This window comes from Lepisma saccharinum, chromosome 23 (assembly GCF_977018435.1).
Source record: "Lepisma saccharinum chromosome 23, izLepSacc3.1, whole genome shotgun sequence".
Taxonomy (NCBI): domain Eukaryota; kingdom Metazoa; phylum Arthropoda; class Insecta; order Zygentoma; family Lepismatidae; genus Lepisma; species Lepisma saccharinum.
Genome location: NC_139251.1, coordinates 28,121,246 through 28,144,274, shown reverse-complemented (window position 1 = coordinate 28,144,274; position 23,029 = coordinate 28,121,246). Strand labels below are relative to the sequence as shown.

The window sequence follows — 23,029 nt, the reverse complement described above, 5'->3', positions numbered from 1 at the left end:
AGTTCAGTGAATCCTATTCTTTCATTATAAAAAATATGCAATTTGCCTAATGTAAAAACTTGATCATATTTTGAAGTACTGCACCACCATATGCTTTCCAATGTTCTCCGTGGTGAAGTTCTTCCAGTCATCTGTGAGTGGGCACTTGTACAGTCATGGACACTTCTGGGTTTTAAAAATCCCATTAACTTTCAATGTGATCGTTACAAGCTAGAGATATCCATGGAGAACCAACCTTCTCTCTACGCCACAGGAAGTTATTGGTGCAAACTTCATAAATGCAACCGCTCCTGATTCCCAAGGCAGGTGTTCGGTTCTTCCCGAGGTGTGGTGGTAACATCGTCGCCTTGCAACGAAGAGGTTGTAGGCTGGATTGTTAAAGGTCCAGGAATTTTAAATAAATTCAATTCCGGTCCAGGAGGAAAAAAACGCAAGGGTAAATGGGTTCCGGACCGTAAAGAACCTTTTTATCTATAAGGTATTACAATTCGGTCCAGGAACCTTTTTGTGTCCTCCTCCGTGGCTGTGCAGTCTAAGGCACTGTGCTTGAGCTTGGACGGTATGGGTTCGAGTCCACCTGGGTTCAGTCTCTGGGTTCTCGGTCTGTGTATAGACTAGTGGCAACCTACCATCATGAGGAAAATGGGGAACTACGAGTGAGTAGCGTAACCCAGTCTCGGAAATCTCCTATAACGGCTGGGGGTTCGACATGAGAGAAAATCATCAAGTTTAAATGGGTTCTAGGTTCAAGGCCATTTTATGTTTAAGTATTTAAATATGGGCCAGGAATATTTTATCTGGCTGAATTTAAGTACGGTCCAGGAACCTTCTTTCACTGAAACAATACACAACTTCTATCGAATTTAAATTGTGCGAGAAAAAATGTTCCAGTCCTGCAGCGGAACCCAATAGAACCCAATAGAACCCATGGGTTCTTGGTCCTTTAACAACCCTGGTTGTAGGTTTGATGTCCATTGGAGGCACATCTGGTTCGGATCCCACTTTAAACACCAGGGCAAGTCCCAATTAGTCTATATGTGCATAAAATGTGCTCGTAGAACTCAACCTCAAACTGCAGGCAGGTTCGCAGTGGTCTCCTTTCCATGATGAACAACAGCCTCCTCTATACTAGGGCAGTGGTAGTTCCTGGTGCAAACCCTACCCTTTCACCTAGACTGTTTTGTCAATGGGGGAAATAGGCAACGTCATTGGTCACTTGCAGGGTTGCTTTACCTGCTTGTCATAGCAGGTACATGAAACAGCCAATCAGATGAAGGTATTCTTAGAATCTTCCCATGCTCTTACACTGTTCGAGACTGGGAATAATGCCGGCCCTGTTTTAACAACTGAACGATTTTGTAGCTAGAATTCCATCTCAAAACAGCCTGCATTTTTGTTTGGTATGCTACAACTACGATCCCTTAAATTGCCTGGTAAGTAAAGTGACAAGTGTTCAACAACAGAGAATGCCTCATCCACTCCACATTATTCCATTTTCGTAATGCAGGCTGGAAGATGGCGGAAATTTGCACAGATGTTGATACCCCTTTGCTGTTGAGTTGCTTCTTTTGCCACTTGAATTCGTTCAACGTCTCAAGGTCGAAGGGTCTCAAACCTTTGTGGTGTCTTTCTTAATAAAATATATTTTAAAAGTTAAGCAAATGGTTTAATAGGCATTTTTCAAGTCAAAATAGAGCTTTGAGGCATTTATAGGAATTTATAGATCATTTAGGAATTTATAGTTCATTTAGGCATTTTTAGGTCCTATAGAATAAGTATAGACCCTAGAAATCCGTTCCCTAGTTATAACTATCTTTAATCAAACTACAAATAAATGTCTGATGAAGGGAGCATGTGTTCTCCTGAAACCACAGAACGAAAAACTGTTTTTTGTGCCTGTAACAACCGTAGATTAAAAGAGAAATAATTCTGCAATACAAGCAATGTGTACATTCAAGAAAAAAAGAGTTAAAGTTAATTGAAACACTACAAAATGATCTGAAAATAAATATGCCTGGGAAATTCAAGGAATATGTTTGACAATATCCATGGAAAACCTGAATAAAGATAATTAAATATTGATATCAATGTATTGATGCGATATAATAATTATAATATTTTCAGAAGAAAGAATCAACTTGAATTTATTACGAATATTGGCCAGTACCATCAAAATGTATTGTTCGAGAGATCAGAATCCCAAAACACTTGTCTGATAGCAAAATAATCGACAAAAATAAAATTCTTAAACTTAAACAACTAATATTGTGTTTGCCTGGCACAAAATATTCATGCAGTATAATCACATACAGGACAGAATCATGTCCAAGCTTTTGATACCTTTTGCAGTGTCATCTTTTGGAATTTCGGACATGATTTTATTATATATTTTAGCTAGGTATGCTAAATTTGAGTACTGCACAATAAGAACTGCAGAAGTATGAAATTATTTGAGGAAATATTTCGCGTGGAAATTTAGTAACTACATTGCATAGCAGAAGAAACAAAATTATGTATTGGTAAATATGTCTAGGTACTTATTAGATGTTCTAGCATGAATCAAGCTTCCCAGCATCGTTTTAGCCCTCCTAATGTGCGAACCACTTGACTCCTATCCCTTACATAAAAATGTTTATTCTGCGATTTAGGTTATTCACTTCATAAGGGTCCATTAGATCTGCAGGGCCTGCAAATCGGAGAACCATGTTGCCATTTGCATTGCTGATTCCAAAGGCTGTCACGTTTATGACACTTGTAACCACCAACCTTCTCGTCTGAACTTTATTCATATAAACTCTCTCTTACACAAACTGCTAAGAGGACAATGAAAGGCACTGTTTCATCTCTTAGAGAGAGGATTCCTTGTATCATTTTTGGGACCATGTTGATGTAGGTGTGCGCAGGGCCGAACTGGGACTGCCAAGAGGGCGGTGGCAGTTTTTCTCAACAGGGCACCAATTGTGAGCAGTGTGAAAAAAAGGTGCCAAATGTGTATTTTCATAAGGACACTGTGAGGGTCCACCAGGATTTGCGGTGTGGCCCAGTGGGCCTGTCCAGCCCTGGTTGTGTGAAGTACATGTGCATTATTTTTTTAATAAGTATTCTCAGGTTATCAGACAGGTTAAATCAGTGTTAGCTATTTGCCGATTTAACCTAGCTGGTATCCAAATAACGCTTGTTTGAATTACATCGCCAGGAAAGCTACCATTTCTACTTTCGATGTGTATTATTTTCGTTTGTTTGCACTTTGATAAATAATGTGTGATTGTGACCTCGGTTAGTTTACGGCTCGGAGTTCTTTAACAAAAGATAAGGTATTTGTGTTTGTACAAAATTTTAAATTAAATTTCCATTTTATTAAAATGGCATTTGCAGCCTTGAATTGCAAGACCACTTACTTCTGATGTGAACTTTGTAGCCAGAATACAAAATACATGCAAAAACCATTTTGATAGTTGAAAAATTTCAGTAACTTCTTTTGAATCATATATAATATCCCCCAAGTCTGAAAAAAATGGAGATGCAATATCCAGGGGGGATTTCCCTATCATCTTCCTGTCAAATAACCAACCACCTTGCTCATAATTTATGTTATTATTGTTTGCAGAATTGCTTAATATTTTTATCATGAGTTACTGCTGCATGTGAGTCAGTAATTTTTTTAAATCAAACTATATTTATAGGTGGCTTGACATTTAATTCAACATGTGTAACCAATATTTTTTTCTTTCTGTCTGGCCTATGCTACTGTCTAGGATTTATATTACCTTATACTTGAAAAAATTGTCTTGATCTTTTTGGGTGAAATATCATTGATTCAATAGGTGCATGAGACTACACTAAAAAGTATTAACATTATTATAAGCCAAGCGTTAAATTGTCAACTGTGTATTGTTTGAAGACCAGGAAATTTGTTCACTTACCTTGCCTTGCTGTAAGATCTTGTGGATCGTTTAGGTAGAGACCGTTAAGTCCTCTGCCACAAGATTTCCACCACCAGCCACCTTTCAACATGGACGCACAATTTAGACTTGACCTATCATTGTCCCTAAAGAGGAAAATATTGCTGTTAGTTTACACTATTAGGAATATTGATGATAAGATTTATTGTTGGAAGAAGATATATATTTGAATGGTATGGTATTCTATTTGTTGCTACATCATCATTTTTAAAATTATTTTTCATTTTCTTTTGTCTGAGATTTTTTAAATTTGTTTTAATTTTAAAAAAATATATATTAGATGTGCTCTTGCTATTTTTTAAGCTTTCTCTAGATATTTCTTGCAGATTGGAGTTTTATAATCTCAGGGATGCAATGTTTCATAACTGCATTAGCATCATATCCTTCATCATCAACAACAACAATAATAATAATAATAATCATAGTTTATTGTTAATTAGTCTGAGCACAGCAATGGCCAGATAAAGCACCACTTCCAATATTTCTACAATTAGTTCTTATCTCTAAGAGTTTTTAGCAGCCACCACTATAGTTACAATTTTCTGAAACCAGGGTATAGATCCACCAAGCTTTCTGAAACCTCGGAAAATATGCGAACTAACCGGCCTCCCCCACCCCCTTCTTTCACCCCCGGTGTTTGCTCTGGTGCTGGTCAGGCAAGGACCTTCCCACTTCCGCTGACACAGTGTTGCTAATTTTACTCTCTTCAAGAATTCGAGGACTGTTGTTGATGTGCGTAGACGTGTTTTTGAGTAGGCTAAGTGTAAAGTGTCGAAAGTTGTACACAGCAGTGAGCGAAATTTGCTACTACGAATCATCGAGAAGGGTGGAATTATCCTCGCGATCAACCTCTAAAGAGAGCAGTATATGTAACGGGCGCTACGACGCCAAGGGTCCCGGGTTCGAATCCCGATCGGGCTTGGTTGTTTGTGAATGTCCTTTCATCAATTTCATCATTTCATCACTCATCCCCATCTTCGCAAATTAGCCAAGAGGCACAAAACGTGAAGTAAAATAAACTAAATCAAATCAAATCAAAATATCTAACGGGACGGTTGGAGTCATTGCTTAAAAAACTGAAAAGAGAGAAAAAAGATTTACAAACCCCTGACCAGAAATTGTCCATGAAATGTACGTAGTGAAAAGAGAAGTTCCTACAATACTGAAACTTTTAGCTATTGCTCAGGAAGAAATTAATTATCAGGGGGGGGGGGGGCGAGAAACATTACGGAAAATTATGAAACAAATCGGCTTTAAATTTAAAAAATGTAGAAACTCTCGCTTAGCTCTGGTTGAACGAAGCAACATTGTGGTTTGGAGAGCAAGATATCTTCGTGCGATCCACAGATTCCGCAACGAAGGGAGGCCTGTTGTTTACATTGATGAAACTTGGATTCATGCTTTTTTCTTTTTACATATTTTTTTTTTATAGTTTACATAATTTAGAATATTAATCTTATGTGTTTGAATTGTTGATATCCTTCTGCGAGACAGCAGGCGTTTTTAACTTTAGTGTCCCCCTCCCTCCTCTCTCTTATGCTATATTATTTGAATTACCACGTCTAGAAACGAAACTTAATATTCGGCCTGCATATTTGTTTACTTGCAAACCTTTCACGGCACACGCCCACTTCTAGATTTGGCAACACAGGGGGAAAACACGTGTTTCTGCCCTCCCTTCCCTGGCCCCAGAGTTCCCGAGCTCCCCTCCTAAACATTCGACACTAGCGCCACTTGTTTCTGGCCAGGGTTTCAAATAAGTTGGTGGATCTATAATATATGTCTAATCCTATATTTAGAAACCTTGCAAGCAATAACTCAAGAAATAATAACCGATGAAAGCATTTTCTGTACAAGTATGCTTATTTTTCTACCCCTTCTTGAGATACAGAAATTGTAAATTAAGAGATTCCAATAATAATGATGATAATTAAAGGTAGCAGGTTTTGGCTTACCATAAGAAAGTGAAAGAAGAAAACAATTCATGAGAAATGATAACACTGGTTGACTGAAATTTTTTTTGCATGAAAGAAAGTGTTCCTTTTAGTTTTTTAGATGCTGAAGACTAATCTGAACTTGGTTTTTGTCCTGCATCCTCAGATGTAGAAATGCCAGTTATAGTATCAACCTTTAGACCCCAGCCAAAATTTGAAGGAAATCGCAGAACTTTATGTTGGCGGCCTTTGTGCCCCTCTACTAATTATCCCAGAATCACAAATGATACCTAGTTGGAAAGCTTATGGAACACAGATTCGAACGAGAAACACTTACAGTTATGGCCTGTCCTGGACTGTACCGCTCTCTTCAAATTTGGTCAGCAAGGGACACTGTAATGTGCGACACTGGGTTCGGTTCATTCAAATCACAAGCTAGAGCACGGGCACTTCTGCCCCCCCCCCCCTTCACAGCTTGATGATGTGGATTCGTTCGGCCTTGGTCAATGGCATGGTTCAGCACATGCAAATGATATGTAATTATCACTTTCATATGCCCATAACTTCCTTATCATTAAAGTTTTCATAAATCTGTCTTCACCACTGAATTCCTGGTGAAATTCTAACCCCCCCAAAAAAAAGCCACATGCCCCCTTCGCATTTAAAGAAATGATGTTTGATCCAAGATTTGATCCAAGATGGCGGACGTTGTGATGACATGCACCAAAAAGTTTCCCCCTAGGCCTAACATATTACTACCATGACCAATTGCTGCAAGCTACACTCTCTTTCATTTTATAAGGGGTGGTCAGGGACTTTTGACTCACCCTGTATATTGCAATATGTATATTTACATATGTTTATTCATTGAAATTCATCCTACACGACAACTTCAGTTAGCCAACTTAATGTATAGGGTGTGTCTTACTGAGTTTATGTTTGCGTAACGCAACTGTAAGTGTTTCTCAAAAAATTAACTTTTTCCCAAATTTTCTTATTTCCTTCTTCTTGTTCTTCTACAAATTGGTCGTGATGGGGCCTAAATGTACCTGGTTGGAATCTGTGTTCCATAAGCTTTCCAACGAGGTATCATTTGTGATTCTGGAATAATTAGTAGAGGGGCACAAAGGCCGCCAACATGAAGCTCTGCGATTTCCTTCAAATTTTGGCCGGGGGTCTAAGGGTTGATACTATAACTGGTATTATTTCTAAATCTGAGGGTGCAGGACAGAAACCAAGTTCAGATTCGTCTTCAGCAGCTTAAAACTAAAAGGAACACCTTCTTTCATGCAAAAGAGAAATTTCAAAGTTTAATTTTGTTGACCAGTGTAATACACAAAAAAATTACAAATATAATAAATTTGAGTTTAACTCACCTGTTGTATGTGGAGAATGGACTGTGGTTGCTACCATACCATGGATCATTTAACGAATCTCCGGCATTTCCTTCATATCCATCGATTTCCAGTTTATAGTACTCTGCTTCAGAATAAATCTTGAAGTGCGAGTATTGTGCAAATCTGAAAGTAAAAAGATTAGTTCTTAGCCCTCTGCATCCAATTTCTCAAACAACAGCAATCAGCGACGCCATGGTTAAAACTAGAGCTGAACCGATGCCGATGTATCGGTATCGAAAAGCATCGGCTGGAATTCATCCACGGATACCAGCTGATACTTTACAGGCATTTTGGTCTTTCATGGGGTCCGCAAATATACGGTGTGACATTTTCGCTGAGTAATTATCCTGGGAATTATGCAAAATTCAAAGATTTTTTTATTTGGCACAAATTTTGCATGAAAAATGTATTTTTTGTTATTACAAAACATTTATTTTTAATATTCTGTTGTAATTCTTGAATATTCTAAGGCAAATTTCTTGGTAAATTGATGCATATAATTGGAGAAAATATTTACACAAATATTTATCAATATTTTGAACAAATTTTAATTATTGCAATTTCCAAGTATCGGTATTGGTGGGAATTGGTAAGAGTATCGGCATCGGTTCAAAGTGGTATCGGCTCAGCCCTAGTTAAAACCAATGTAATCTTTTGAGAACAGATATTTTCTAAGTATTTGCATGCTGAAATGTCAGTAAAGAAGGTCATGTGTGTGAATTCTAGAATTATATCTTACTAAAATGTTTATAGCTGGTTCTGCTTCTTATGCTTGAAATAGTTTGTCAAGATGATTGCCTGCCACTTTCCCTGTTCAGTTGACAGAATTTCTGAGTTACAATTTGTATAAATATTTTCTCACTAATTTTTTTTCTCCAACCAACCATTAAAATCAAATTATAGTTACCAGATTTTTTAGTACAATACTAATTGGGAAATTGATGACTATTATTAATTTGAATTTTTTCGACATTCAAATTACAACATCCTAATGAATATCTGTACTTACCAAATTAATTTAACGATGTTGGCTGAGGAAACTACAATTTAAACAACCCTAGGCATAACTGAACTATTTGCTCTTATGATTTTACCATAATTCATTTATTATATATAATTTCAATTGTGCATATTACAGTTAAAAAGTAGAAAGGCATTTACTAGTAAAATAGTTGGAATGGAGCATCAACTTAAAGAAATTTACTGGACCTCGGTCTCACAAAAGTTAGAACTGGGAATCGCCATGGATGTCCGCAGAATTTTTTCCAGGGGGTGCAAACAAGGCACATTTTCACCAATAATAGTGTTGTTCCCTCAAAAAAACATTGCTTAAATTTGAATTTATCATGTTCGTGCAATAATTAACACATATTATTGTGGCTGAAATGAAATTATATGTGTGAAATATATAATTTTTGGTTTCCAGTGGGGTGGGGGTCCACGCCCCCCCCCTTCAGGATGCCCATGGGAATGGCCAACAGTTTTCGGATCCGGCTTACATGGTTTCTAAAATACCCGGTACCCACAACCAGGTAAACGGATCCGGATCCCAGAAATGGGTTCCTGAAACTGATTCCCAGGACAGGGTGACCGGTTCCATTATTACTCGAGTATTTCAGGATTCTGATCTGGCCATCCCTGTTGAACCACTGGTGTAGACTAGGGAACAAAGATGCATCTATTCATTTCAATGCACGGTGAGATTAAAGAGGGTGAGTAGGATTGCCCCTCCTCTATATTGAGCTATTCCAACCAGGAATAATCACCTCCCACCCACTGGACATATAAATCATACTATTGCACATATCATACTTATATAGTTCCACTCCAGTTCAGTTTATTTTAATTTTAAAGTCCCATAGATACATATAAAACTATTTTTAAGCAATTTATGGCGGATGTGCATCACATCCAGTGAATGAATGCCTTTTAGAAGCCGGTATTTTCTCAGAGATCTAGAGGGCGTTGTATTAAAAAAAATACTGAGTTGAAAAGGGTCCTGTTCAACTAGTATGAGGTCTAAGTTTGGAATATCGTTTGACAAAACATTTATTTGTAATACAGGGTGACAGAAAAACGGGAACTTTTGAAAACCCACCAGACACTAGAGAAATCAGATAAAAGAACATATATTGACAGAAATTGAACTGTTACAACTTGCCATTTAAGATACAGTAATTCACAGTATCACTTTTTGAATATTACGTCCTTGAGATTGAATCCTTTGCTAGCTCTGCATTCTTGCAATCTGCCATTGAGGCCACTCATTGATCCGGGGATCTTGGTGGCCAGGGAATGTCACCAAATCGAGATAACACGATTATTAAACAACTCTGGCACAGTTGTCATGGACTGCCTTGCAGTCGCACCATTCTGCTGAAACCAGGCTTCGTGAAGTTGTGGGAACCTGTTAAATGCAGGTGCAGCAAAAGTTGTCAGCATCTCAACATACCGCTCCGAATTGACAGTCACTGTGCTCTGCTATTCATTTTCGAAAAACTAAGGTCCGATGACCCCTTGTGACGAAACTGCCATCCCACCTGACATGTTGCAGCGGTCAATGAGAGAGCTCAATGGCAGATTGCAAGATGGCAGAGCTAGCAAAGGACTCCATCTCAAGGACGTAATATTCAAAAAGTGATACTGTGGATTATTGTATCTTAAATGGCAAGTTGTGACAGTTCAATTTCTGTCAATATATGTTTTTTTATCTGATTTCTCTGGTGTCTGGTGGGGTTTTTAAAAGTTCCCGTTTTTCTGTGTCAATGAGCTGTACCTAATGACGCTCTTCAAGCACTGATAGTAATATCATTCAGTACATATACAAAACCGAGCAAGCAAGGAAAACTATACTCTCGAAAGTTTTTTTCTTTTCAATTTTCGGTGGACAATATGAACAGCCGGCCAAAGTTTGTTTTTGTATGTAGTGGTATTAAATGCAGATACATGCGTATGTTTTAGGATGACATGTAAATTCCTAGTTTATGTGAAAAGGTGAACTTTTATGTAAGCAAGAGCATGTGCGTGTCACAGTTAAAGATTTCGCATGTACAAAGAAAATCCAAAACACATTCCCATCTCGCCAGCCCCTGTGGCGGAGTGGTTAGCATAGCGCGCTATGACGCCAGAGGTCCCGGGTTCGAATCCATCATATCATCATCACTCACTCTCATCTTCGCGATTAGCCAAAAGTGGAAGAAATGCGAAGTAAAATAAACCAAATCAATCAATAAAACATCCCCATCACACTCAAAGTCCTTGTGAATCTAATCCAAAATTGTTTCAATGCCATAAACCTAACCTTAACTGATTAGGGAAATCATTTAGAAGGTTTAAACTTACTTTTCATTTCCTTAGACACCCGTTGCATTCCTTTCATCCAGAAAACAAATGCAATAAATTGGATCAAGTCTAAGCATCACAGTGCCCTTAACAAGCCAACTGGCAAATCATATAACCTGTAGTGAATCTCATTAATCTCGCGAGTTCAACTGACTAATGTGATTGTCTTGGCGTGTTTGTGTTGTGTTGCATATCAAAATTAGATGTTAAGCAATTACTGTCGAATTCTAAGTATACCTAATACATAGGCAAAAAAAAAAGTCTCCCCCTCTAATAAAATCACAAATTGCACCCTGTTTTGTTAATTTCATTTCACCTAGGAATGATATGGCGATGAGATGTGTCAACTGTCACAGCCTCATCTCGTCTCCTGTGTGGTAAGGTCCTTCTCGTTCTTCTTTGTGCTTATTTTTGTTTCGATTTCCACTCAGAAGTTATTGACCCACGAAATGTTTAATGTAAGCAACATGTACATTGAGTCACCACTCTGTTCCTTTTCTTAATAACGTTTTTTCTCCTTTGCATCTTGTTTTGACGCTGCGAACCGTCGAAATACGGAATTTTATCCTGAATTGATGAAACCGGGCAGCACAGGCTTGCAATTGTCACTAATGGATTAACTTTGCAATTACAGGAAACAAAATATACGATTTATTTTTTTGAAAAATCTATAAGTTATAGGTTTGGTATGTCTGGATAAGACACACAGTAATTTAAATTTATTTTGAACAATTTCTTCAAATATGATACCCGAGTTTCGAACGAGATCGTCTCGCTTTGATTTTGCAGATATTTATTTCAGTCTCGTCTCTGAATTTGAGAGGAAACAAGAAATTTTTCTTGTCTCCGTACCATCTCTATTTTCGAAGAATCTCGTAATACACAGGTTTAAGTGTAGTTTTCCGAACACCCTCGTACAAAGTTATGAAAATTATGGGTGAGGTACAGGAGTACATTGTACCTCCGTCTCGTTTGTGTAAGTATTTGGTTAAAGATAATTCCATTTGAAAAATTCAAAAGAAAAGAAGGACAGTCATATACTCATCTAATGATTAAGATTTGTATCTTCGAATAGACGCGACCACGTCTTTAGAAAAGTGTACCCCCCTCCCCCTTTATGTAGAAGAGCATTCGTCTGGAGCGTGATTTTCTGAGAATAAACTTTACCTGATTCCATCGTCCCACACACATTTTGAACAGTTTTCATCTCCTGAAAGAGGTTTCCAAGATCACAGGTCAATGAAACGTAGTAGCAAGCACAATGTAGTAGAATAAGTTTACAACGGTTTGAATTTCTGTCGTAAGGAAGAGAATGCTTATACGTTTTAATCAATAGTAAATTTATTGAGCGAATTGAAAATAGGTTCTTTTAACAGTAGCACCTTGCGCCTGTCAAATTATCTAAGGGGGTACAAGGGGTTCAATTGGATTTAAGGATTTAGGTGGGTACAGTACCCCTTTCAAAAAATTTGGGGGGTACAGTCACGGACACTTCTGGGTTATAACAATTCCATTAACTTTCAATGGAATCGTTACAACCCAGAAGTGTCCATGACTGTACAATATACCTCTGTACCCTCCGTTCCTGCGCCACTGCTTACTGTGCATAAAGTGGACATGAAACACGAACTCAATTAATCAGTATAGTAGAATTTGCAGTAAAATTCCATCTTTCGTATTGCGTTATAGTTGAAAACCGATTGAGAAGATACTTTCATACAGTGACGCAACTCTTGGCATAAACGTAATGCCAGAGACCGTTACTCCTTCTTTTCTTCATCTAAACGCAAAAAGAGTCTTGAAAGGAAATGCACCGTGTACTGTACTTAGCTTTTGACAGCCCTGCCGTTCACTTTGATTAATTGTGACGTCTTCATTTTCTCCTCTCCCTTGATCCATATCTAGGCCAACAAGCGTTACCTTTCATACCTCAGCATGTAGCCTGGTACTGAAATTTTGCCACCGTCCGAAGCGCAAGAGGTAATGGTATTCAATTTGGGAACTATTCAGGCCGAAGATGGCACATACAAATTGCCAAGTAGTAGCAACATGTAGGCGCCATCTTGCATTTCCTTCGTGCAAAAACTGTAATTGGGACCGCGGATGAAGAAACATTTTAATTTTCTTTAATTTTCATATCTTACGGATCGTTTGTCAAGCACTGTTATGAAACACAGTTCAGTTTGGCAATTCTCGCATTATGCTTTCTGGCCATGCTTGCAGAATTCGTTCTAATTTTGGAGTTTTATCGTTCATTATTGATATTTTCTTCTTGCACGTGGCACTATTGTTCTACCTCATCAACCGAAATGATATGGCTGTTACTTGTCTTATCAAGGAAGTTCACGGTTAAGCTTCCAACACTTGAACAGAAACATGATTGGAAAAATTCGAACCTCAGGAATCTAACCTGGGTTTCACGCTTGGCAGTCGGACACACTACCTCCTGCGCCTTCGCGGTAATAAATTGCAATATTCGACAGGCACGTATCTAGAAATATATTTTTTTTTTGGGGGGGGGGGGGTCCGAACCAAGTGTCTCATAACTTAGCAATAATAATAATTCCTCGGCCAAATTAAAATTATATTCATTAAAATTAAAATAATAACAAAAATATGCAAATTAATTTTGTATTATTGTTATTAAATCAATAGGCGAATAGACGTTTAAGAATAGAGATTATTTATTGTCTAGCTTACGTGTAGTTAGATCGCCAAAATTTGCATAAAAAGAAGTGCCCTGGCAAGGAAATTAATGTCAAATACATAAAGAATTGAATCTTCATTGAATGACTGAAAACAATATTAGATCCAGTTGACGAATAGTAAAGTTCCTGATTAATTTTTTACGCATATTATTATTAGTAGATTCTTGCATAGATCTTCTTTGGGACTGTCCTTCAAAGCCGTATGATCCGAATCTAATCCTTGCCTTCCAAGATCCAATATTTGGTTTGAATTCATGTTTAAAGTCCACTTTATGCTCAGTAAGGCTAATCGGGACTGGACCTACAGTTTAAAGTGTGATCCGAACCACTGCGCTATGGGGGAGGTCCTTCCTTCCAGTATTTTTAAAGGAAATAACCATTGATTAAACAAATGTTAAACAAATATATTTTCATTATTTAATTTTAGTACTTTGTAAGTCTTCGGGGGGGGGGGGGTCCGGAACGCCTGGGTCTCCCTCCGAAATACGTCCTTGCTGTTCGATTTATATTTCTCCTCGTGTACAGAATATCTCCGTCGCCAGATGTGAAGGTCGACAGATTTTTCAACCCAAATTTAACCGAGCAGTATCTTTTAAATAATATTGTCGCTAACCTTGTAGCAATTGTATGCAAATATTTGGGCCTAAATTTGGGAATGATTCGAGTGCCTTAATGACTGCGACACTCATTGTTGCATCCAGACGATCAAAACTATTCTCATCCGAGATTTTAACCATTGAGAAAGCAAGGACTCCAACCGATGTTGCCAACCCCTCAACACGTTAAAAGGGTGCACACTATACAAATCAGATGCACAGCATTTTTGTCTCCAGGACGGTACCCTTGCATTTTAGATATTTCTGTACACGCGAGCGCGCGTGTGTTTTGTGGCGTATTGAAGGTACTACTGATGGACCTTAAAATCCTTAAATCCTACTTACACTATTATCTTGCAATTGCTACCAGAAAACGAGGTCTCCCCGATGGCGTAGAGTAACTTTGTCGCCTTGTAAAGAAGAGGTCCCGGGTTCGATTCCGGTGGAGGCACACAGTGGTTCGGGTCCCACTTTAAACTAATAGATCTAGCCCCGTTTAGCATATCTGCACATAAAATGGACTTAGAACTCAAACCCCAAGTTACCAAGAAACAAATAAGTGCGGATTATGGGACGATATTTATTGAAGGCTTTGTTTTCTTTGTTAATTTTTTCAGTTTGTGGAGTGTCTAGGGCGGTCTTTTCAGAAGGTGCCCCAAAATCAACCTCACTTCTACGCAGTACACCCCTGTACTGGGTACAGTACTGCACCCAGTCTTGCAGGCCAACGAGGATCTGGCTCTGGGACGGCAAGTATAATCCTCTGTGGGGCTCCTGTTGTGATCGTCCTTTCAGCCATTTCATCTTATTACTATTCATCAATTCATCCTGATCTTATTTCAGGGGGCTCGGGTTCGATACCCGGTGGAGGCGGTTCCCACTTTAAACTACAGGCCCAGTCCCGATTAGCCTATCTGGGCATAAAGGTGACTTAAAACAGCAACTCAACAACAACAAAATCATCATTATCTTAGCCAAAAGTGGCAGAAAAGCGAAGTAAAATAAACGAGCTGAATCAATGAAATCATCGTATGGCAACACTGATATTATCTGGCGCATGCGGATTTGAGAAAACAATTCGCGAGTTTGCCTGGGTTTTTCTCATCTTGGTAGGGTTATACGGCCATGTGGAACATGAAAATTACCGTGCAGTTGGCAACTCTGGCCAAGAATGGAAGATGAGTTTGTCGGCAACTCTGCTGAGCATCCACGCACAATTCACATTGCGCAGACTTCTGTTCGCAGGAATTTTGGTACGTTGTTTCCCAAGGGTACCGCGTGTACTTCAAGCGTGGTTAAAATATGTAAGGCGGCTGCTGTGTCATGGACGCAGGCTTTTCGCCTCGAGGATCGGCGAACGGAGATTCACAAACCCTTGTCGCAATAAATTATCCGTTTGCGAGTGATCTCGGCGAAGAGGAGATGTATGAACTCATTGTGATGGCTGTAATTAGTGATGGGTCTATTTTACGTAACTTGACATAATTGTTACGATGGTCACTGTTCGTTGCTTTCTACTTTGATTGTGTAAGGTTATAGAGTCCCTGGCATTGTAGATGACGAACATTGTCTGCGATGCAATATGAACCGTAGACGTAAAAGAGATTCCCTAAATTTTCGCCCATTATTTCTTATGGTACAGTCCCGGATTGATTTATTTATTTTACGTCGCTTTTCTGCCACTTTTGTCTAATCGCGACGATGGGGATACACGATGATGAGATGAAAGAAGGGCTATCTGCGAAGCCTTAAGCCTAAAATACAGAAGATAAATCAGTTTGAAATCGTGAATAAATTTACTCGTTTCGTAAGATGATGGTGTTTCTGGAGATAGCAACCTGGCTGGCGTTGGCTTGGCAACGTGTCTTCCTTGACCTTCCGGCACTCGCGCTGTTGTAAAAAGTACAACAATGTATAATTTTTAAAAGTAAAATGAAAAGCTTGGTCACCAACAATGAATTCCACCAACGTTTTCGTTTGTTGGTCCTTCCTCATAGTTACTGCTAAATATGTGGTTTTATTAGTCACTCGTTTACTTGCAACAGAAGAATCAAGAGATTTTAAATATTTGGCCTAAAAAATTGTCTCAAAGTTTAAAAAAAATCATGTTTCCGCGGTTTATTTTATTTAATGATTAATGGAATTAATTATTCATAGAATTTCTGTCTAAATAACATAAATATTGAATCCTATGTATAGATATGTTCAGTAGAGATTAGAAATATCTTACCTAAATCTTGTCTGAGAGTTTTTATAGTATATTTTTTATTTCACCTTTTTATTTTATTCAATGATTACTAGTATTCATGATAGAATTAGGGTAAAAAGCCGTATTAAATATTAAGATAATAAAAGAAAACTACTTTATTGAAGAATTACGATTGTGTGACTAACATAAGCGAGTGTTGTAAAAAATACAACACGCGAGTGCTCATGTGACAGAAATAAGCGCGAGTGCCGGAAGGTTGAAGACGCCGAGAATGAGTGTGTGTAACTGTTTATACACGGCATTTAAGGAAGCCTAGTATTCTCCATAGCTTAGGATCACGTGTCATAGTGTGATAGCTTAGGACCACGTGTCATAGTTCAGGTCTTCGTCTCAGCATACCTCACTCGGGGACAATCACAAACATGTATGAGCCCCACAGAGGATTATACGGGCTGTGACTCCAGGCGCCAGAAACGCCTCGGAGGGCGTTTCAAGGAAAGTTTATTTTCTCTTGGTAGCCAAGGCCATAGCCAAGGCTTAACATTAAGAGGTCATAATGTTGAGGCAAAAAAATAAAAAATGGGGAGCAACTATTCCTTAAATCGTTGCCACTGTAAGGCTATCATTTTAATCAGAACGTGAAATCGGAACATTTTTTACCACTCGACTCCTCTGTTTTCATGCATTAATATTGTGTGCCGGAACCATCTCAGTATGTGGGTTTGTCCATTTCTTCTCATCAGGCATAAAAACATGTATGGTGTCTTTGAGTGTTTTTACGAAGCTGTTACACATGCACGGGATGGACAATCCACTCGACAACGCGAGATTCAAATTGTTGGCTGCGAACTGGACTGGACGCAGACAGCTCTCGAATATTTCTCTCTGATTCGAGCCTGAACACCACTAATGTGTCTTGTCCTCCCATGTTTGCAGCTCTTATAAAAGCCGAAAACCACCAAATTGTTCAGATTCAGGCCTTAGCACTCACAAGTGTTCAAAAATGCCTGTCACAGCTTCTGCTGTCATGTCATATCGGCACGAAACAAAGGAAGTCTTCTCGAATACAGGTGGATCACGAAACAATTAATGCACAGTGAAAACCCTTCCTTTCCCAACACATCTAATTTTTCGTCTCCCAGTATGATGAAATGCTTACTCATTTATATCCAGTGACGTGCCCAAGGGAGGTTTGGTGAGGTAATAACCCCATTTGACCCAGTATTCCTTTTTTTTTAAAGAAAAAAGAAAAAAAGAGGAACGTCAAAGACTGAGAAAAAATGGCAAAATCAGAACTGACCACCAAAAATAGTATGCGTAACCCCTCTCCCTTCCAAAAATCCTGGGCACGCCTCTCTTTATCTCGGACACATTTTTTAAAATCAACTCACCAGAAGTTTTTATCATCGTATTGGAGATTGAAGTAAAATGCGTTCTTCCTGCAGGTTTGGATATGATCCTTTAGGGTGCTGTCGTCTGCCTGCCTTCACACCTAACCTTAACAAGGCCCTAATTTTCCATCCTTGTGACTTGGATTTTCAAGACTTAGGAAGGTTTCGGACCGAAGGGACACGCGATACATGTCGATTGGAATGAACCAATCAACAGCAACGTTTCACACCGTAGCGACACAAAAGGCCGCACAAACCTAATTTCGACTTGTGAAATCCTCAGGCGACACGGTGTGAAATCTCCCTTATTAGGCCACCGTCATTGTCACCTCGAAGTAGTAGCTCTTGTTGACCACAGAAAAAAAATATTCTCAACCGGTGGGAATACTCCTCAGTTTTCTTCTCTCTCCTATATTTTCTGTGCTTGTTCACTATACAGGCAACACCTTACGATTTGATATACACAGGACATGTATTATGTAGACATTTTAACGAAAAATCAGTTGAAGTCAAGGATGGCTAGGTGGCTCAGTTGATAGAGCCCTGATTTGGGTTCTGGTAGAGCCTGCAATTTCCGCCTAAAATGTCTACATATGCAACATCTTGCTTTCTCTTCTCGACATTCATAAAATTTTCGGCTGTCTCTTTATGGTAGTTAAGTGTTTGAATTTGTTTCACCCAGTAGGCTTAAACAAAAGTATTTTTGTATGCCATGAAATTCTCGGACTGCATATACGAAATTTAGTTCTGACAAAACTAAATCATCACTCAAAGCTTTGCTTTCAGTTGATCTATGCAGTTTATTTCTGTTTTAATAAACCACTGCAATATCCGGTCCTGCTGAAATATTCACTTTAGAGAGAGACAGACCTTTGATCTCTTCGGCCCTCGAACCGAACTTAGCACTACACTGAGGCCCCGGAAGTTCTGCTGTCGTCAATGTCGTCATTTTCGAATCACTATATCTTATAAAGCAACCAGAGGATGCTGACTGATCTGATCACCAATCGACTGTATGAATTGTCACACTTACCTCTGAAATCTCATTAACCGATTCTTTGTACAGATCAACCGAAAAATTGAATCCGCGTATTTATATCCTCATTATATTCTAGAAAGTTCCGCAGATAAAACGATTCGTTAATATTGCCAGTAGTTGACTCCTTCTCTCATTCAAGAATGTACCCTCTCCCACCTTCCAGAGATTAGAAATTACAACGAATCGTCCTACGTGTGGCGCTACCTTTGTTGTGCAGCTTCCAAATGCTGACAAGTCTCTACATAGTGCTCAAGTGCGTTGCGACAACACCGAACGCGCAAGAAAAGTGTACGTGCAATATTATCAACAACATTGTTATAGAACATTCTCCGTCTTGCCTCGATAATTGTCTATCTCCTCAAATCATCGTCAGATTATTCAAAAAGCCAAAAACCTGATTTTATCTAGTGTAAAATAAAAAAAAAAATCCTTGGGGGGGGGGGGCTCGAGCCACCTCAACCCCAGCTTGGATATGTGCTATTAACAATAATAGGGCTATAGAACATTCTCCATCTTGTCTCGATAATTATTTCTCCCAAATTATCATCACATTATTCAAGAAGCCAAAATCCTAATTTTATCTAGTGTAAACAGAAAAAAATCCTGAAAGGGGCTCGAGCCTCCTGATTCCCACCTTGGATACGTGCTATTGACAATAATAGGGTTATAGAACACTCTCCGTTTTGTCTCGATAATTATTTCTCTCAGATTTATAAATTTATTATCTTCACATTATTCAAGACGCCAAAAATCTAATTTTATCTAGTGTAAATTGAAAAATTTCCTGAGGGAGGTGGGGGCTCGAGTCATTAACAATAACAAGGGTATAAAACATGCTCCGTCTCGCCTCGATAATTATTTCTCTCCTTACATTATTTTCCCATTATTTAAGAAGCCAAAAACCTAATTTTATCTAACGTAAACTGAAAAATTTCCTTGGGAGAGGGTCGAGCCCCCTGTGCCCCATCTTGGATACGTGCTATTATAAATAACAGGGTTACGGAACATTCTCCGTCTTGCCTCGATAATTATTTCTCTCCTTCAATTATTGTCACATTATTTTATTTCACACCACAAGAAATGAAAAACCTCATTTTATCTAGTGTAAACCTAAAACTTTCGGGGGGGGCTCGAGCCCCCTAAGCCCCCCTCTGGATACGTGCCTGGCGTAGCTGATAACAGATATTAAGTTGCATTGTTTCACAAGTCACATTTCCAAATTTTCAGAAAATTATATCCGGCTACATTCCAACAGCACTTGCAAAGAGAATGCGACGTAGTCAGATGTCCATGCAGAGTATCACGTCACGTTGTTTACAAACATACGTTTCTATTTTCTCAATAGGGAGTTCTTAATGGACAAAAAGTTTTAGGCAATTTCGGCAAATTGATCAATTTGTTTCACGAGCACATACGGTCAACACCTGATGCCTGTACTTATGCTAAACTTCACATACGCCACAGAATAGCACAACATGCATACCTACTTAGGCAAAAAATTTCGTTTCTTTGATTTTCTGGAGTAGGTGGCCTCAGGAACGTCACGCTGCAAGCACCAGCAATAGTCGACCATCATGTTTTCATTCCATTTCCCCTGATATCGGTGCTCCATGGTTTTTATGTCTTGGTAGAAGCGTTCGCCCTGTTCTTCACTTATGGCACCAAGATTGGACGGAAATACATCTAAGTGGCTGTGCAGGAAGTGAAGCTTGGCACTCATATTTACTCCTAACTTTTGAAACGTCACCAACAAATTTTCAACTAGAACCTCGTAGTTTTGCGCCCTGAAGTTTCCAAGAAAGTTTGTAATGACATCAGAAAAGGCACACATGCATTTTTCTCTGTGCGGTTCATTGTTTGTAAGAATTCTTCATCTTTCATTAGCATCCTTATCTGAGGACCATCAAAAATACCTGCTTTTACTTTCTCATGCGTCAGTGCAGGAAATTTTGAGCCAATGTATTTAAAGCAAGCCCCATTCTTATCCAGACTTTTACATACTGCTTCATTAATCCCAACTTAATGTGCAGTGGAGGAAGTAACACTTTCTTAGGATCAACAAGCGACTTGTTCTGGATGTTTTTCGCCCCGACTTCAAAGCTTTTCCTAGCAGGCCACAGTCTTCGTACCCAATGTTCGTTCCTTGCTCGACTGTCCCATAAACACAAAAAGCATGGCTATTTCGTGAAACCTGCTTGTTGACCAAGTAACATTGAAATGCCCTTGAGATCTCCGCACACAAGCCAACTGTCATTTGCATACTTTATCTTTCGAAGCATGTCTTTCATTGTTTCGTAGCTTTCCTTCTAATGTACGGAGTGGACAACAGGAATGGATGCTAACTTATTGCCATTATGCAGCAACACACACTTCAAATTCCTCTTCGAGCTATCAATAAAAAGCCTCCATTCTTCTGCATTATACGTACATCCCATAGCTTCAATTAGTCCCTTCACATCTGTACAATAGACAAGTTCTTCGTCCCTTTGAAAATATCTTAATAGATGCCTCTCTCTGTCCCGATACATGTTCCAGACGCTAACATATTTCTTTCCTTTAGTCTACACAGGTCCTGCATACTTTATGAGGTGCCCAGGATTTATCTTGGTCACCCAATTTAATTCTGAAATATGCACTATATGCTTTCCTTACAAAGTCAGTAATATTTGTCCTTTGTTTTGGGGTTAACAATGCTCGAATAACTGATTGAAATAATATTCATTATAATATTCCATGTGCTGCCATCTTGTGACCTCTTTACGGACTACGTTGTTTCATTGCTCTAAATATACATCCCTAATCGTAGATAATTTTCTATTTTCCTCCGAAACCTGACGTGATAGAAAAAAACGGATTTCGGTTTTGGATTTACCACCCCCGAATTACTAAAGAACAACCATCAGCTTCCAGTCAGCAAAATGGACGTAGACCAGTGTAATTCAATAAACAATGAAAGCTGAAGAATCAGTTAATTTTTTAAAGTTATTTTTTTTCCCATTATGTAATAATATCATGTCAGTAGACTATTGGAAATACTGAACCACAAGACAACCGTCTGAGAAGGCATCCAAAAGTCAAGCTCACTTCCTCTTAGTACAGCATTGCTCGGCAAATTGTCCACGATTATTTTCATTGATTTTTCTCTTCAATCCTACATGTTTTTAAGGAATGGATTTGTACGTATGCTGGTTGCAAGGTTGTCAGGAGCTTGTTTAAGTGTTTTGTTTCAATTATTGAAGCTTTCATTGCGTAAAACAAAGCAAGTGAACATTGTGATGGACAATTTGCTCGGCATTACTTATGCATCCCACTCTACACTCCTGTAACTGCAATCTTTCACACCAGCGAGGCTCTGGCGCCTGGACCAGCATAATTTTCTGCGGGACAAACATTGGGGGTCCCTTAATCAATTTCATCAATCATCATCCTCATCTTTGCAATTTAAATGTATTTTATGACTGTACAAGTTCATGTTCTGCGATAGTGGTTTCATATCATCTTTTCTCCGAACTTTTGCTTTAGCAGTAATTGAATCATCCGAACTTTTACTTTAGCAGTAATTGAATCATCCGAACTTTTACTTTAGCAGTAATTGAATCATCCGAACTTTTACTTTAGCAGTAATTGAATCATCCGAACTTTTACTTTAGCAGTAATTGAATCATCCGAACTTTTACTTTAGCAGTAATTGAATCATCCGAACTTTTACTTTAGCAGTAATTGAATCATCCGAACTTTTACTTTAGCAGTAATTGAATCATCCGAACTTTTACTTTAGCAGTAATTGAATCATCCGAACTTTTACTTTAGCAGTAATTGAATCATCCGAACTTTTACTTTAGCAGTAATTGAATCATCCGAACTTTTACTTTAGCAGTAATTGAATCATCCGAACTTTTACTTTAGCAGTAATTGAATCATCCGAACTTTTACTTTAGCAGTAATTGAATCATCCGAACTTTTACTTTAGCAGTAATTGAATCATCCGAACTTTTACTTTAGCAGTAATTGAATCATCCGAACTTTTACTTTAGCAGTAATTGAATCATCCGAACTTTTACTTTAGCAGTAATTGAATCATCCGAACTTTTACTTTAGCAGTAATTGAATCATCCGAACTTTTACTTTAGCAGTAATTGAATCATCCGAACTTTTACTTTAGCAGTAATTGAATCATCCGAACTTTTACTTTAGCAGTAATTGAATCATCCGAACTTTTACTTTAGCAGTAATTGAATCATCCGAACTTTTACTTTAGCAGTAATTGAATCATCCGAACTTTTACTTTAGCAGTAATTGAATCATCCGAACTTTTACTTTAGCAGTAATTGAATCATCCGAACTTTTACTTTAGCAGTAATTGAATCATCCGAACTTTTACTTTAGCAGTAATTGAATCATCCGAACTTTTACTTTAGCAGTAATTGAATCATCCGAACTTTTACTTTAGC

General features: G+C 38.4%; 2 protein-coding genes across 5 annotated transcripts in view; one reads left to right on the top strand and one right to left on the bottom strand.

Moving 5' to 3' along the window:
* The window catches only part of LOC146005271 (uncharacterized), a 544,895-nt gene that overhangs the window by 37,416 nt on the left and 484,450 nt on the right, over nucleotides 1-23,029 (top strand). The gene's annotated exons all lie outside the window — the stretch shown is intronic.
* The window catches only part of LOC146005273 (uncharacterized), a 218,900-nt gene that overhangs the window by 3,669 nt on the left and 192,202 nt on the right, over nucleotides 1-23,029 (bottom strand). The window contains exons 5-6 of the mRNA XM_083144389.1: nucleotides 7,273-7,416; nucleotides 3,924-4,048 (exon numbers count right to left, since the gene is read on the bottom strand). Of these exons, the coding sequence (XP_083000515.1) occupies nucleotides 3,924-4,048; nucleotides 7,273-7,416 (269 nt within the window). The remainder of the gene's footprint in view (nucleotides 1-3,923; nucleotides 4,049-7,272; nucleotides 7,417-23,029) is intronic.